General features: G+C 41.5%; 1 protein-coding gene across 1 annotated transcript; it reads right to left on the bottom strand.

Moving 5' to 3' along the window:
* Positions 1 to 2,550: 2,550 nt before the first annotated feature.
* Positions 2,551 to 11,913, bottom strand: LOC115371669 (multidrug and toxin extrusion protein 1-like). Its single transcript, XM_030069137.1, has 16 exons — positions 11,716 to 11,913; positions 10,202 to 10,303; positions 9,852 to 9,920; positions 7,908 to 8,056; positions 7,692 to 7,734; positions 7,527 to 7,571; positions 7,150 to 7,247; positions 6,824 to 6,921; positions 6,087 to 6,268; positions 4,611 to 4,719; positions 4,304 to 4,379; positions 3,763 to 3,832; positions 3,546 to 3,678; positions 3,365 to 3,459; positions 3,126 to 3,189; positions 2,551 to 2,789 (listed from the first exon to the last, which is right to left on the bottom strand). The coding sequence occupies exons 1-16, from the start codon at positions 11,911 to 11,913 to the stop codon at positions 2,551 to 2,553; spliced, it is 1,770 nt and encodes a 589-aa protein (XP_029924997.1).
* Between the last annotated feature and the right edge of the window lie 6,814 nt (positions 11,914 to 18,727).

The raw sequence follows: 18,727 nt of genomic DNA, 5'->3' as shown, positions 1-18,727 counted from the left end.
GCTTTTACAGAAACAGAGTTGTGCGGTGGTACATCACATACTTATGTATTTCTGTTTTTTTTTTTTATGCAGGCAACATTTTTTTTTTTTTTTTTTAGCTTTGCTCTTAAGATAATGCTACATAGCTGCCACTGGTAGATTAGATAGATTACTGGTAGATTGAAAAGCATAAGGTAGGTAGCTGTTTTTACCCACAGTGAATGGGTAGTTGATTTGCTTTGAAATGTCTTCATCCAGCTAGCATGCTGCAGTATGAGTGTACAGACCCCTCAGTATTATGTCATCAAATTTAGCAACAGAGATCAAAGAGAAAAAAAGAAACCAAAGAAAAGAACAGCTTTTTATCCTTGGTGATGAAGGTACACATGCACAGATACACAGAAAACCTAAATATACCATTTAATCATGCCATTTCTAAATATGGCACCCATTCAGTCTATATATTGCGGAATAACAGGCAGTGGAAGAAAATCTCCTTTTTGTCTTGATTGAGGCCCCCCTTATGCAACCTTTCTATTTAAAGCAGATAGGCCAATAATGTATTTTCTCAGCTGAGGTTTTCATTGGTCCACCTCAGTTGTCCCTGCTACTTTTCATTTCAAATGTCAGAACACGACTTACTTAACAACTAGATGACTGACAGCTATGAACCATTAAAAGAACCGAAGCAAGAAACAAAGCAACCTACTGCAAAGTCCTATTACCATAACTTGTATCACTTTAGCTTGTTCTAACATGTCATTTTTATGTGTCTCTGTAGGACACAAATTTGGGTTGAAAACATGACATGACATATAGCATTACAGATTGTGATATGAATGTGATAAACTAGAGCTAAAACTTACTACAGTAAAAGCATGCAGTGATCGCTGCTTGTTGGTACAACAATGGATGAATGCATGTGCAAATATGCATCAAATGAGCATGTTTTGATTTACATAGATATATATTACAAGCGCCAACACATTTTTTAAAATATTTTGACTCCATACTCCTTTATATTTGTATAATTTTTTATTTTTATTTTTTTTTTCAAACTGTAGCTTGCCATGTAATTTTGCAACCTGATCTCACAGAAATCCGTGAAATGAGCACAACCTCTTAACAACGCATTGCGTGCTCCTGGCACGTAACCTGGTGGTGGTTCATAGATCCCGGAAGTGCAAATTTAATCGATATTCTAGAAAAAAGATCGGATTATTAGCCATAACGTTGTAACCATCCAAATCTATCTATCTGTCTATCTATCTATCTATCTATATAGTTTATAATGTCAGAGCTTATGTTATATTGAGCTTATCATATTTTCTTAATAACTAAAAGGTCTTAACAGCTTTTTTGTTTTCAACATTGAATAAAACGGTGCTATATTGTTAAAATTCATCAATAAAGTGCATGAAAGTTTTCTTGAATTTTGACCATTTTTCATCATTTTCATATTTTTCTAGTCCACAAAAATCACATTTTAAGCAATTTTGAAATCAATGAATGAAATTTTATTTTAATCTGAAAAACACCGGCGTTACCAAGGCAACGCACTTCATGCAACCTAATGACTCCCGGGTTCTCGGCTTCAAAGACGTCACGCCGTGGGTGGTGGTTCATAGATCCCGGAAGTGCAAATTTAATCGATACTCTGAAAAAAAGATCTGATTATTAGCCATAACGTTGTAACCACCCAAGGCAGACTTACCACGAGCTATGAGGATGTGTAACGATGTCATGTGTCCACAAGTCCCGTATAATATCAACTATATTTTAAGAAAAGATGTTTATTTGTGATATCATATCACAGAGAAGCACTACATTACCCATAATCCTAATCAGCGACGTGTCTGATTTCACAACTTTCATCAATAAAGTCAATAAAGTCCAATAAAGTGCATGAAAGTTGATAATATGCTGATATGTTACGCCATTGAACACCACCCTTTCCGTCAGCGAAACAGAGCGGGTGGAAAAACCATCGAAACACGTCAAAAATAGCAGGATGGAAGTCTGCCTTGGATGGTTACAACGTTATGGCTAATAATCAGATCTTTTTTTCAGAATATCGATTAAATTTGCACTTCTGGGATCTATGAACCACCACCCACAGCGTGACGTCTTTGAAGCCGAGAGAATCCGTGTGTGCAGCACGACATGGATCCTAATTGACTTTCAGTGGACATGGTTTGCGTGGTGACCGCACGTAATTAAAACAGGTTATGTGCAAGGAGCACGCAATGCGTTATTAAGAGGTCGTGCTCATTTCACGGATTTCAGATCAGGTTGTAATTTTGGCACCCCTATGGTGGTCTTCAAACTAACAAAGTTTTATACACTTGCAATTCTAATTAGATTATGCACACATGAATTCTGAGTGCACATTTGCAGATTCCTGTACACATTCACAAATTTCAGTACACATTTGCAGAGTCCTGTACACATTCACAAATTTTGAACACATTTGCAGATGTTTCTGCGACAATGATATCCTCATACCAGAAGACATAAAACTTGATACAAGCAACCTCTTGCCTGGCTACATTAAACAGTTATTGTCACTCATCATTTGAACATTTGTCTGATAAGCAGCTCACTGATCAAGACTCCAGCAGCAAAAATGAGGACCATGAGTAGCAACGCCAGACCACGTCGTAAAACCAGCTGCCTGACTGACAGACCCTCAGCGGTGGTGGGTGTTTCATGCTGACCTGCGTCGAGACCCTCAGGCTTCCCCTCTGCTGGGCTCAGAGAACTGGATCCATTGGTCTTAAGCTGAGCCTCTTTCTGAGCAGAGTCTAGGGCTGTCACACATATTTGTAATGAGGTGGAGAATGGGTTTAGGTTTCATGTAAAATGTCCTCACTGAACTCAGCCACACAAAAATTCTCAGAATCAAGTTGTCTATCCGGACTAGGACATAGAGAGGATACCACTTGAAGGGAAAACATAAAGCATTTCTGACCATGGCACTAGACTTCATAGTAATGTGTGGACCCTTGTGGTTTGGGTGGGGGTGATTTTTCTATTGCCTTGTCTGTATCATATAACCAGAACTACCAAATGGCTGTAGTGAAAACAAATACCAACAGCTCTGCTTGTGTGGCAATAAAGTATCTGAAGTGTGAAGTCTTATTTACCTTTATTTTCCATCCCTAAGTCCGTATTTCTTTCCATGACCCGGACTCCTGCTCTCTCCATTGCCTATTCAGAAAGAATGTAAGTCAACTAAAAACCCTCCTTTTTGGCATTTCAGTACATGTGACAATGATAGTATGGAAAATGCTGCCTGCATGGATAAAAACAATTACAGTGCAATAATGCGTACATCAGTGACAGTCATCCAGATACGAGGAAAATCCCAGGTATAGGCACTTACCTCTTCAGTGGCTTTCTTCCAGTTTAATTTACACAGGAAAATTAGAAAGAATATGGACTGTAACACGACACAAATGAAAAGCCCTGACCACAGGCCTGCAATGGAAATGAATGAAGGGAGTTATTACTTCCGGTGGAATGATATTTAATTGTCACTATATAAATATCCTGTCTGTCCTTACCTAAAATGCCCATCTGTCCAGCGAACATCAAAGATGTTCCAATGGGGAAGCCAATGAAGTAGAATCCCACCAAACTGCACAGAGCACCAATCACTTGCTTCCCTGCTCCCCTAATAATGCCTCCTGTCACACTCTATGGAGGGAAATACAGACATATCCAAATATTGTGCAGGTCTGGTTTGTTTTGCTTAGCACTGGCATAAAAATGCACCCTCACCGCCGTGGCATCACCGACGTGAACGACACCATACATGTTCATGACATCAGCAACCCTCTGAACCATGTCTCTAAAAACATGCAAAGAGAGATTATTTTTCAGATGTCACATGCATAAAAGACAGAGAAAGACAGCTGAATATAAGGCTGTAGTGAAGGTGGAGGAGGTTTTGAGTGCACACTGATTGGTTGAAGCAAGTGCATCTACCATAATGAACTCCAGCCAACTGATCAATAACATTAATTGGTGGATTTGCCATAAACTAGACCTGTCTGAAGCAGTGACAGTGTAATCTGAATTCTGGCCAAGTCCGAACTGAACTGAACTGAACGGTGCTGTAAAGTGTAACCAAAGCAAGAAGACAGGCTCAGTTCACTGTCAAGGATGAGTGTATTTTGAGGTTAATGTATGATGAATTACAGGATAAGACTGCATGAGCATGACTGGCTTTTTCTGTGCCTGTGAGTTATGATTTGGGAGGAAGCAGGGGAACACATAAGGCAAGAAAGTAAATATAATATGTGTCCAAATTTGTACTTACTCCTCTGTGGTGAAAATATATCCAATCACATCCTTCAACGCAAAAAGAAGGGCTCCAAAAAAACATGAGGCTATAACTGTTTTGGACACAAGAAATGCAAAACATGCTATTCAGTAAAGCTGACCAATATATGAAAACATAATATAAGCTTCTGTGCATTTTAAAATCACAATGGAGAGAACAGGAGACCACATGCAAATCTTTTGATTTTGATTTAATGGATGTGTTTTTAGAAAGTCTGCTTTGTTGATTATAGCTATGGAAACCATGTGTTGGACAAGCTCTCTATATATGCACTGAGTCATACATCCACAGAGGAGGGAGACCTTGCAGGACAGCTTGGCCTGTTCGGTGTTTCCAGCACCAAGAGCATTTCCCACCCGTACACTTGCAGCTACAGACAACCCCGATGGGATCTGTGGGATAAACAGGTCATTGTAACAATGAAGGGATTACTGCAGCAGTCACTCATCTCGAAGGAACACACCTTGATTTTGGGAGATTTGCTTGTTAGCCAACTTAGCCAGAGACTTAAAAAAGTAAGACGGTTGACTCAAGAGCTACTTCCGTTAGTATTTCTGTGAAAAAATAAGTACACAATGGATCCTAAACTTAATTTGGTTGGAGATATTGGTTGTCTACCCATAAAAATACATGAAACCTATTAGTTTGAGCAACATATCTGAAATGAAGTCTTCGATATAATGTCTGTTTTGTTGCAAAACCATCTCTGTGTCATGTATGAAATGGGTGGATTCTCTTGTCACAATAATGATCATGGCATTTTTTCGCTTATTGAATTCAAGTAGCAGAGTTATGGCCAGACCTCTTCCTCAAAATCTTTGTCCTCTTTGACCATGGTTTAGTTCTAGTTTATGGGAAAAAGCTATTAGATTTGGACTCTAGTTGCTTTTGGGGAATAAAGTTGCCAAGGGGGACGGAAAATTCACTAAATCTAGCGACAAAGTTATCAAGTTGCCAACTGGTGCACATGAAGAGACAGTCAAATGGGTGCAGGAGTAGGCTAATAAAAACTGAGGTGGTGCTCTGATTGGATCACTCCACTCTTACATGTGAAAGTAGCTGTAGTAGCAGCAAAAACCACTGGTTTGACTCAGGAGAAATCAACTGGAAGGCTTCTCTCTGCATAGGGAGGACCTCAGATTCTCACAATTTCATGATGTTTTCTACACCCAGTGATGGCGATAAAAATATTTTACATGAAACATGAAAAATTACATGTTGTACTTTACCATTCCTTGAAATTGAAATATCATGACATTTCAACTTAAAGCGACATTTCAGTTGGCTGGCAAATGGCAGTTGCTTGACATTTCAATTGGTTGGCTACATCGGCTATTGCAGATGTACCAGGTTTATTTTTGGAAGTATTTTGGATGAGCAGCCACCTATTCAGTGGGTTCACAGTGACTGTTTTTTGGCATTTCTGTATGATAGTGATAGTGGAGAGAGACGGAAAAGGCAGAGGAAAGAGAAGGCATAACATGCAGCAAAGGGCTCGGCTGCTGCGGTCAGGACTCGGCCTTGATAAGTGGTACGCGCCCCGGGTGAGCCAACAGGGTGCTCCCACAGTGACTGTTTAACTCTACACTGTCCGCAGTTTCCCACCACCTTTACCTCCTGGGGAAAAGTGGTATCATACTTAATGCAAAGCTGCCAGATTTCGTCACATAGTTTACTGGAAATACATACTAGAAGAGGTCAGTATTAAAATCAGAGTAAACTAGAGTTACAAAAAACAAGAGTGCTTTAAGGGAGTTACCATGTAAACAATACAGCTCAGCTGGTAAATTATAGCCTGGGCTCCCAGCTCAGTCTCACTAATTGTGCCGGCCAGGAGTCCTGCGATCTCGTACAGCCACCACTCCAGACAATGCATAACCATGCTGGAAATCGCCAGACGGGTGAAGGGACCCCATTCCTGCAGGGACTCTTGTGACCAACCTAGGAGTTAAAGGTCCGTGGGTCAGCCAAACAGCAAAACACATGGCACATCCAGTCAGTTCATGAGACAGATGCGTAAGAGAAAGTTGCCAACAAAACAAAGATGAAAGTCTAGTACCAAAATGTATTAAATGTATCTAAATCTAATATTGAGAGGTCATGATACACTGGACTAACTGAAATTATAGCCAATTAGACAAGAGCTTGATTAATAAGCTTAAACAATTCATGGGATATCAATTAAATCTAACTTCTTTCAGATTGGTACAGCTGAGCCACCTTTGTAATGTCTCTCTTGCATAACACTGAGAGGTTAAACGAGTGTAGCTGCTCTTGTCAAACATTATATGCTGGAATGCTGACAATGGACAACCAATTAAAAAAACTCTGAGAGGCTGAGGACTTATATAACGATAAGAGGCACGTGAGAGGCAAGCTCTTTTTGTGATCAAGGTCAGAGTAAATTCAGAGAAAATAACACACTGTAATAGCAGCAAAGTTACACGGCGCTCCGACGTACAAGTTTAATCTCTTGTTAAACTCTCTTCAACTCACCGTCCCATGTGGCCTTGTGCAGCCCCTGAAGGCGGATGAACACAAATAGAATCACAGCCAGAGAGCACTGTGAGGTGACGGAGGCTGCTGCAGACCCTCTTTGGTGGGGGCAAGAGGATCAGACAGGTTTAAAGATCACTGACATCCAATTACAGAGGATTCCAGTTGATTACTGAGATTTTTTACAGAACTTTGTGATTATAATTTAGCTCTGTAAGGATGCAGGACCCTGTTGCTTAGTTGCAAAGATGTATAAATCATTACAAATTATTGGACTTGATTAAATAGAGAAAAAGCGATACAGGAACGGTGGTGGGCATACTCACGCGACACCCAGATCCAGAACATAGAGAAAGGTGTAGTTGATAACTGCATTAAGAATATTTCCCACCACTCCAGTAATCACCTGGGGCCACATGATGCCCTGTGAGCCAAAGCAAACTATTAACAATGTTTGTGTGTGTGTGTGTGTGTGTGTGTGTGTGTGTGTGTGTGTGTGTGTGTTTTCAACTGAACATTGTGTACATATTTATAATAACACCTAATAAAATCACATGCAGTGTGATTATATTACTACGGTGGCCCTGAAGTGAAAAAAACATCTCCACAAACAAATGAACAAAGCTAAAAAAATAATTTTCTGAAAAATATTTCAACAATCCTTCATTCAAACAACAAGTGGTTTTGCAGTCATGAAGAGCACCTGATTCTGGAGGTACTTTGACTGCAGCTGGTATATGAAGGCAGCCTGCAGGAACACACACAGGACAATGCATGGGATTTAAACACAACAGCCAAATGCAAAAGGTGCAGAGGCAATAGTGATGGGCATTTTGGTGTTTGTAAGAGCACAGCAAACTGAACTCACTGGCAAACCAGGCATGGAGATCTTCACATACAACTGGGAGAGCCTTTTGGCACACAGAAATAACAGCAAATGGGAGATAAGCACTCAAAATTATGGTTAAATAAATAACATGGTAAAAGATAAATGTGCATTGTGTTTCATCTTCTGGACTGAGTCTGTGATCCACAAGTGATAAAGGTGTGTGTGAGATTTTGGTGGTGAGAGAAGGAGGTTCACCTGGCGACATCTGGGCTCTGTCCGACGGCCAGCAGGATGGGCTGAGTGTTAATGAGAAAGGCCCAGCAGGGGAGACAAGCTAACAGCAGGATCAAAGTCCCTCTCTGGAGTATCACCCCTACACGCTTAAGGTTACCACTCCCATAAGTCTACAAGAGAGAGGTAAAACAGAGGGTCAAAGATACAAGAAATACAATAACACTTGTTCATGTCTACAACAAAGGGCACTGCTGATGCAAGAAATAAACTTGATCCAAAAGAGCATTGCTGAGCTGGCTTCAAGAGGGCCCTATAGGCTCATTTATGCTCAACATTACATACAAAGGACATTAAGATTAGCTGATTTACGTGTGTGGGCACGATGTCCCAATTCCCAGAACTTCCCTGGTTGGGATCAATAAAGTATACCTATCTATCTATCTATCTATCTATCTATCTATCTATCTATCTATCTATCTATCTATCTATCTATCTATCTATGTGAGTGCATCGGTAGAGCAGCTGTGAATAGATACAATTTTGGGATGAAAGACGCATTGGTTTTTGCATCTTTGCATCAATAAAATTCGATGCATTTAATTAGTAGGCCTATGCCTTTATTTAGAAACATGACCCACCCAGTAATTTGATATTATGGACTATTTCTCCTACATTACCTTACGTTACAAAGCGGATGCCGACTGCTGCTGAGCAGCATGGGATGTGTCAAAACAAACTAATGCGTTGAGGACAGCTGATGTTGAACAAATACACACACCAGCAAACTACAAATCTAAAGTTTGGAAATACTACAGATTTTACAAGAGATGGACAACTTGCTAAATCAAATGCAAAATGTACTGTGCTGCTACACAGGCAGCACAACTAACCTTACTACACACTTGTGACGATGACATGGTGTGAATGTGGAGAGTGGAGGCTGCTGCCAGCGCCCCGCCCTCCCCTGCCTTGTGTTTGGATTCATGTCGGGCTAACAGCCCCAAGAGTGGTGAGCAAAGTATTCCAACTTTTTTTTTTTTATGGCCCCCTGGCTAACAGCTCCACTCGTCCAAAGACAATAACAGACACTGTAACCTTCTTCATCTGTAAAGATATCAAGCCTTGCAGTGTAATTGTGCCTCATTGTTGCTGTTAATCTTGAGCATCCTATATTGTGAGTTGTTATAAAAGTTTCCTGTACTGTCAACTTGAAAAAGACAGACAACACCTCTACTTCTACAACACTTCTACTTGATAATCTAATTTTATTTGGTTACTAAATAATAAAACTGTATACTGAATTGTATAGCATCATTCCTTTGCATTGTCATATTGCATCAAATTGCATTGTTTTCAATCAAATCATTAAATCACACTGCATTGCAATTGGGGGGTGAATCATATCACATTGGTGGTTGTTGCTTATGCATCTTAATGTCTTGGATTGTTGGCAGTGTATTCAGTTACGTATCATATTGGCCACAGACCAGAGATGCACAACTCTGTAAAATATAGATAGCCTATGGACAGTGCCTTCTGTTCACACTCTGCATTCATTTTGTCTGTATTTGTGCACATTTTCAGGAGGCTTACAGATACAAACGAAATGCAGCGGTGCAACTGGAAATCATGTAGTAATCAATAGTTCAAGTGAGACCATATTGTACAGATTAGAGAGAAGAATTCGCCATCCTCCTGGCGTGATGTATTTAATGACCTGGCGGGCCACTGCTGTCTATAATGCTGCCTCTGCAGGTACATTACTACGACCTCCTCCACCGTTGCCACGTTTGCCAACATAAAGAATGCATGGAAGTATGAGGGCAGTGACTGTTACATTATTTGAAACAGATGTATTTATTTTTGTACATAAAGTGAGCATAAATGAGCCTTAACAATATTGGGGTAGGGAATAATCCTGTTACATAAATAAAGTGAAGGGATAATCTCTGTTTAAGGTACTACCTGAGATATGAGAGTGTCACAGGCCGATGCCAAACCATAGCCTATAGAAATACCCATGACATTTATTGCCTGTATTGAAATAAGATGAGAGAAACTTTAATAGTGGCAGGCGCGCACACACACACACGCACACACACACACACACGTAAAAACAAGTTGTTCAGCTTTAACAAAAATCTAGATAGATAAGAATAAACAATTTCAGGCTGGGATGAATAAATAGTTGAATACAACAAGTAGATGTATTTAAGATTAAGGCTATGAAAGAGTTGATAGCAAGTAGTCTATGATCCTTGAGATCAGAACGCCAATATAAACAGATAACAGAAAACTGTAGCAAGCTCTTTCACCGCTATTGCCAGTGCCACCCCTGCCAGTTCAGTTTTGCCCAGGTGACCACAGAACACCATGCTGACGAAGCCGATAAGATAGGTCATCAACTGAGAAATGACCTGAAATTGAAAAACAAACAAAAATCATCTTCCCTTCTTTGTCTTAACCACTGAAACAGAAAAGTTACCACGGTGAACACAAATGAAATGTTGCAGAATAGACGTGGTCACAGAAAACCTTCAGTGAAGAAGTCCTTCAGTGTCGACCCAATATGTATCATTTAACTTAAAGTGCATGTCCACCAGAGTGTTGCATGAGACGCTTCTGCCAGAGCTGATTTGCAATCATTCTATTCAATGCTCCACTGTCCATTGTGTGTGATGCTTGTTAGGTGTGTGTGTGTGTGTGCATAGAAATTGAATAGGTAGAGCCAGTGATGGGGCCCTTGGTTCACAACAAATCAGTTTCTGTCGAGAGAACTGATGCACGTCTAACTGAGACATGTTGAGTTTTCACAAGAACATGAATAAATTACCTGTGAAAATAACTTTGTGGCTCTTGATTTTAATTAATGTTTTTTAAATGCTGGTTTTGGGAGGAGCTGAGTCTTACCTGGTAGGTTGTTGGTGGCTTTGTCAGAATGTTATTCTGCAACGCATTTGTTGGATAAAACTACTACGCATAACTTCCTGATCAGTTTTTAATTATGAGATAAGTATTTTTCGGCATTTTCAAGGGGCTATGTTGGGACATTTTTTACTGTCTTCAGTTAACGTAGCTTCACACATTAGTTGAAAATTTTGAAAAAAGCTGTGTGATTTGAGCAGGCATGTTGGCCACTGCACATGCAGTAATGATTGTGTACTACATGTACTACTACGCTCTGAAAGAAGTTATGACGGTTTCAGCATTAGACATACGTCAAAATGTAGTCATTCAGTGGATGTCATCATCCACCAAATGATTGACAGCTCTGTGTTCCCTGTGATATCAGCCCCCAAACAAATTCATTGGCTTAGACCATTTTTGATGGATGCAAATCTCTTTTTGGCTGCCAACACATCCACTAGAAAAGGTGCAATAATTTTGGTATGGTCCTATAAAGGTGATTGCACAAAAAATACATCTTACACCTAACCCTGTGCTCACTCCAGTGTAAGGGCAACAAGATCTAAGTGACTATGCAACAGAGAAAAGCTGAGATTGGTTGAGACGTGGTGTAGCAACCAGGTGGCGATGGCCAGTCAGAGGGTGGTACCGCAGTTGTACTACCCAGATGCAACAGTGAAATCCAGCCTAGATTGACAGCTACTGAACAACAAGGTGACACCTAGCTATAAAGTAGCTGCCTGTTTGAGTCCAGAATAAGCCACTTCTGCACTGCCACAAATGGATTACATGATTTCAGCACAATTTTGAGACAATTTTGTTATTTGTCTATTTTATAACAGACGTGGCTGTTCAAAGCCAGGCCTTGCAAAACTTTAAATTTATGCTCTGGTCACCTGTTGCATCCAAACAGAAATCTTACCACTGGTCCTCCGAGTTTTAAAAGTTGAACTGCTTCATTCCTGTAGACGACAGGTATCCATGACTTGATGGCTTTCAGGCAGCTGCCACAGCAGGTATGTGAAGCAGAACCATGAGATGCACCAGCAGGCGCTTCATCTGTTTTGCATTCTCCGTTTACTCCATTTGCACAGGCTGTGTTTGCTGCTGAGTCTTCCATACTTTTGTAAGATTTAGCACAAGACAAAAGTCCAGCCTATACTCTGTGACTAAATCCCCTCAGAAATAGGCAAAGAATCTGTGGAACAGTTACAATCAATAACCCAGGCACCGCCTACCAACTCTGCTCTCTCTGTGGGAGCTGATATTTAATTAGGGGCGTTACTAGAAGTCTGACCTGCTCAGCATCTGACCCACCAAAAAGTCACACTCCTCCAAGAAAAACCAGGAAGACAAAATGGCTATACTGTAATGGACACGTGAGAAGTTAGTGTTTAACTGTAGCGAGGGTCACTGTGTTAAGAGATAGTTCAGTGATGGTAAAAACACGGTTATGCAGTTACTAATATTTCAAGGATGTCAGTGAACATGTTATGTGCTTAGAAGCTGCGAAGCAGCTTGTGTAATGTTGTTAATAAAGTATCTACTCCTGCTGGTCGTCCAGGCCAAAGGCAAGAAATCACATATAAGGACAAGTGAGAGGACACCACTGCTCACCCCACCACAAGAACTCTCGCCGCAAAACAGGTATGATATCCTGGCTAAAAGCTGCGAAGGGGGCTCACCCCCCAAAACTTGAAAGCTTTACCTGAATAACAATACACGCAGTATGTGGCAGGGAATCCAGGCAGTCACTAATTATAAGAAAACAGCAACGACAACCACAGACCCCCAGGATGTTGCCCTTCCAGACAGCCTTAACACATTCTATGCTAGGTTTGATAGATTGAACCCAGACATCCCCTCAAAAGCCCCCTGCAACCCCACGGACACTGTCTTTCAGGTGACACCCACGCAGGTCCTGAAAGCTCTGAGGCAGGTGAACTCCCACAAGGCTGTGGGACCGGATGGCGTCCCTCCCAGAGTTCTGAAGGTCTGCTCAGAACAACTTGCTGGTGTGTATGCAGACATTTTCAATCTGTCTCTAACCCAAGCAGTGGTCCCTTGTATTTTTAAATCCTCTACCATTGTACCAGTTCCAAAAACAACAAAAAACAACAAAAAAACAAAACAAATAAACAAACAAACCCCCCCCCCCCCAAAAAACAGGCTAAATTGGATAATACAAAAGACATTGAGCTATAAGGCCAATTATAGCCTTATAGCTCAATGTCTTTTGTATTATCCAATTTATCTTAGAACTCAATGTCCTTTGTATTATCCAATGTATCATATAGTTCATATCTATAGAACAGCTTGTCCGCTTGGAGCTGGCTCCGCATAACAGAGAACAGACAAAACAGGAGCCAGATGTACCTTCTCTATCTTGCTAGTTAGGTCTGCTGCATTAGATACACACCCAGTCAACATTAACACACATAGCATCACACATTCTAGAAACAAGGCGTGGACAGTGGTTGGCCTGTCCATGTCCGGCCAATTAAACTCGGTTGCGTGTAAGTCCAACCTCTGTATGGGGCAGGCCCAGCCCAAGAAGAGGAGAGGCATGTCTAGCTCTGACAACAGAGTAGCTTACCCGAATGCTGGAGCAGGGAAGAGCCCCAAACCAGTGGTGTAGTCTACGTGATACGCAGGTATACGTCGTATACCCACTAGAAAAGGTCCCGAATTTCTGTATAACCACTTAAAAATGCACAGAGATACGCATCAGTATGTTTTTTTTGTTTGTTTTATTGTTTTTTTTTTTTTTTTACACATAACGTTCACTTTCCCGTTCATAAAGTCACCTTCTCTGTGTATGACGCGGGCTCTTTTTGACCATAGGGACTTCCGTCAGGCGTGCCGTGAACCCTATGTAAACTATAGGTGAAGCGGTGAAGTTGTATGGTGGGAAAAAGGTGTATGCCTTGAAGAGGGGCACGAGTCAACAACCTCAAACAGTCCAACGCTAGTCAGTAGAGAAAAAACAATGAAAAGCAAGCAAAACCAAATGACACTATTTCAGTGTTTCAATAAGCCTGCTGCTTGTCAGTGAATACAGCCGCTTCAGGGGACACTACAGCTGGAGCTAACGTTAACGTTTCAGAAAGCGTGTGTGCGTGTGCACGTGCGCGCGCGCGTATACCTACTAGAATAAACTAGACTACACCACTGCCCCAAACCTAATGTTAGGTGGAAAAGGGACATGACCAACTATGCTGAGCTAAGAGAAAATAAATGCAACACTAGCATCAAGGCAAACCAAGGCCAAAGAAACAGCCCTCATATCATTGCTAGGCTAAAGGCCAGAAGAGCTAATGCTAACTACTCTCCTCAGCCGGATACTATCCTAATTGGAGACGCTATAACAAAACACGCAAAAATAGCCAAGACTGAAAATCTGACCTGAATCTGTGGCTGACATATCTGTGAGGAAGTAAACTGAGATGCTGCCAACTATCCTCTCTACACACCTGACAGACATCAACATCATTATCCACATGGGGTCCTTTGACATTCTAAGGAGGAAAACTGGCCTGAACGCTTCAAACCAGATGGAGTTCATCCCATCACAGGCTCCAGATTGTTCCGCGCCAACCTACGACATGCCTTTGGAATGCCATACCCAAACAAAAACATGTGGATAAGTGCAAAGGACAGCACACACAGACAGGCAACTGGCATCTCCCTCCCCCCTCCCCCTCCTGGCATTGCACACAGGACAGTGCAACACCTCTTCCCCCCTAACCTGATCCCCTCCTTCACATCACTCAAGGCCTACAGAGGATGAGTTTATCCCGTCAAGGGGCCCAATGAGCCCCTTCCCCACCCATCCCCCACTCACGTCCTGGACCACAATCACCGCCACAGTCACCTGCTAAGGAGATAATCAAGTCTGCCAAGTTTAAGCTCAGTCAGATTGGTGAACTTCTGAGCAGCATGGACAACAGACATCACCATTCAGACATCAGCCGGAAATGAGACAGACCCCATGCCATCTCTTCAAACATACCGGTTATCTTAAACAGCTGGTGGCATGGTCACACACATGGTAACATTTACAGACCATATGGTACCTGTCTTAATAATCTGAAGTTTGTCAGCGATCAACAGCAGTCATCCTCCTTTCATGTCACATCATCCCTACAGCTGAAACTAGCTCTTTTTAATGTCAGATCATTGGCCAATAAATCTTTCTTGATTAGTGATCTGATAACTGAAAGGAACTTAGATTTCATAATTTTATGAAACCGGGATACTCATCAGCATTCCTACAGGAGTTTACAGAGCTGGTCTCACTTTGCCATCACTAGATATGACAGGTTAATAATGAATGGAGACCTGAATATTCATATCAACAAAAAGAATGACTCCAATGCCATGGCGTTTATGAACATAACACATTTTTTTTTATTATTGTGAAGCACTTTGAGCTTCAATTCTTGTATGAAAGGTGCTATACAAATAAATAATAATAATAATGATAATAATGATAATAATAATAACAATAATAATAATACTGAAACTTATGCTACGCTGCAGTGGCCGAGGTATGCCCTTTGTTGCACGTCATCGCATCTCTCGGCCCTGTCTTTTCTGTCTGACTCAACTGTGACTAATAAAGCAGAAATGCCCCCAAAATAGCATAATCTTAAAAAAAAGAAGAAAGAAAACAGCTAACGTTTCAAAGCGTGCTTACTGCGGAGTCTAGAACATTTTAGATAGTCTATTCAGCTGTCCGTTGTCTCAAATTCTGTTCGTGATCTTCATGGACAGGATTTCAAGGTGCAGTCGGGGAATGGAGGGTGCCCAGTTTGGTGACCACAGGATTCCGTCCATGCTTTTTGAAGATGATGTAGTCCTGCTGGCCTCATCAGGCTGTGACCTTCAGTTGTCACTGGGGCTGTTTTCAGCCAAGTGCGAAGCGGTTGGAATGAGGATCAGTACCTCTAAGTCTGAGGCCATGATTCTCTCCCAGAAAAAGGTGATTTGCCTTCTCCGAGTGGAGGGTAAGGTGCCTCTTCAAGTGGAGGAGTTCAAGTATCTTGGGGTCTTGGAGTAAGAAACAATGCACTGCTTTGGTTCACCATTTATCTTATTTCCATTCTCTGTGGTGCACCACAAAGCTCAATTCTTGGGCTCTTGTTATTTTTGGTATATATAAATGACTTCCCCAATGCCTCAGACAAGCTGTCTAAAATTTTATTTGCTGATGATACAAGTCTGTTCTATTCGCATAAAGATGCTGAGACCATTAAGAACTTAAAATCCACTAAACTATCACTTAGAATGAAAAGAAACAAGCTTCATATACTTTGGTCCTAAGAAAGGGATTTTTAATTTCTCATTCAAAATTGAAACTGACAACATCCCCATGGCTAATGTGCATTCTACACGATTCCTTGGTGTTCTGCCCTGAAATCATCTCTCCTAACCAATCAATATTTGGACTGCCTTTTTAAACTGTGCCACACCAACATTCCAAAGGCCTTTCATGAATACTGCCTATTTTTTCTTTTTTTTTTCTTTTCAAATTGTTTGTGATAACTTTCTTTATCTTTCTTGTCTTATGGATCTATAAGCCATATCACACGAGTGTATGTTGTTTGTCTGTTACTGATAGTGATAATGCTATATTATGTTTCCCTTTCTTTCGTTCTTTTTTCTTTTGTAATTTTTTAATTATTGGTATGACACAGATAATTTGTCTATGCTTACTTCCAGTGATATGCTGCCACTTTTAAAACCCTTTGAGGGTTTTCAGGCAGTTTTCCCTCACATTTCCCTAGACATGTTATACTGTATCTTTTATAAAGTTTCTTATATGTGTAAATAAACAAACCAAACCAAACCAAATCAAACCAAACATAGCTGCAATTTCCAGTTGTGAACTTGCTCTTCTGAGTGCCTCTGTGTTTTGAAACTGCTGCTCATTTAAAGCATAACTCTGCATCTTCCTAGGTCCTAGTTTACCATGACAATTGTTTTGAAAATTTCATCTCTTACTCCACTGTAGAGCTTCTCATTCCTCAAGGCTACTAGAAATCCTGCCCCCTATATGCAAACACACATAGTGCCAAAAGGTAATTCCAACCATTAAATCCAAAAATTATTAAAACATGTCCTTTCAACACAAAAGCCCCCACTTTGTTCATATATCATTACATATAAGCTTTTTAAATCTTTAAATGGCAGCAGCTGAATAGTTAGGAACTGTTACTGATACTCATGTGTATCATTTAAATGTCATTGAAGTACCTATTGTCCGCCATCTTAAAATGGCAATAAACAAAACTAACATACTCAATAAAAAACAGCTTAAAAATTAAGCATCAGTGTCGTGCAACTGTGTTCAACTAGATCCCATTTTGCTCATGGCCGATAAGCAATTTTCATGGTTGTAGAGAGACAAAATAAATGAGAATATGCTCAGCACACTCGCTCAACCTTGAGGTAAATAAATCAGTCACACTGTACATCAAAAGACAAATGCCTGTCTCCTATCACTTCATCAGACCTATAATATTTCCCCCTGTTGGCCTCTCAGACTAACACCTCTCTGGGGGTTCAGCACTGCCTCTCCCTCTCTCTCTCTCTCTCTGGTTGTGGCTCTCAGACTCTCCCATTGGGTGGTGCTGTTTTGCTCTAATTGAAATTCAAACACTTAAAATTTCTGACACACCAGGCTGCTTCATTGAACTGTCAATGGATCTCTAATCATTTAATCAAATAATATGAGCATTTGTTTCTCCTTCAGCTGGTTCAAGTCATTATCACAGCCAGCTAACCTTACAACATACAAGCAAATCTAAAGTCCAAGTATTGGACTCCTGTCTTCTGCAGCGATTTCAACTGTTTCCTTTGCCTTGTGGGGGCCATGGCAGTGGAGAACAGAGGAGAAAAGAGCAGAGGGGAAAAGGGAGACAATTGGAGAGAGAAAAGAAAATTAGAGGAGGCCAAAAACAGAGGAAGGGGGGTGACACCTAGCGTAGGCTCTCATTCATTTTACTGGTTCAGTGATGCAGCAAGGCCCACCAGGTCCACCCACCCCTCCAAATTGTATTCCTACGGCCCCCCCGTCCCAACCACACGCACAGAATCTCTCACACTCACACACGTAAATATGTTCCACCAACCAGCGGGCTGGCGTCCGCCGTGACGTCACACTGCAGTTCTTCTCGGGCTCCACTGGATGACAGTGGCAAGTCACCGCTTACATATGATGAGCCGTCATTCATAATGGCACCCGCTCAGTGTTGTGTACGTGAGTGCATTTGTATATGTGTTTGTGTCGTGTGTGCATGTGGTCGTCTCGGGTGGGGTTCGTGTCCGATGAGTAGTGGTAATGGGGTATTGAGGAGGTGGAAAGGGTTTGGCAGAGGGGGTAGGCGGGTGGATGTAGGTGTAGGGGGAGGGGAGGAGGTGGCGGGTGGGTGGTTGGGTGGTGGGGGGGGCAGTAAAATCGCAAATGAGAGGAAAATTGTTTTGAGTCACAGCAGATTTGGTGGAGCGAGATAAGGGCTGATGACGGTGGTGGTGGTGTGATGAGGATTAGGGTGGGGGGGTAGGGTTTGGAGAGAGTAAAGGGGGGTGGGGGGTAGATGAGAGGGTGTATGGAAGAAGGTTTTGGGAGGGGTAAGGGTATTTGTGTGCCATGGTGTGTGTTGTGCGAGTGTGTAGGTTGGATTTTTTTCTTTTGCCTGACTACGAGAGAGGGGAATTGAGGGAAAGATGAAGAGATAGCTGGTTGAGATAATGGCGGCTGGAGTGGCGGACGAGTTGGGGGGGGTCACATAGAAAGATAGTGTGATGGAACAAGAAAGACCAGTGCAATGGTGAGACAAAAGAAGAGAACATTTGATAGACAGGGGAAATGAAGATGGAGTGCATAGAGTATGCAGAGGGAGGTGCAGGCCATGGATGAGAGGATGGAT

This window comes from Myripristis murdjan, chromosome 14 (genome assembly GCF_902150065.1).
Source record: "Myripristis murdjan chromosome 14, fMyrMur1.1, whole genome shotgun sequence".
Lineage (NCBI taxonomy): Eukaryota > Metazoa > Chordata > Actinopteri > Holocentriformes > Holocentridae > Myripristis > Myripristis murdjan.
The sequence above is the reverse complement of the archived record's forward strand: the minus strand, read 5'-3'. Positions and strand labels throughout refer to the sequence as shown.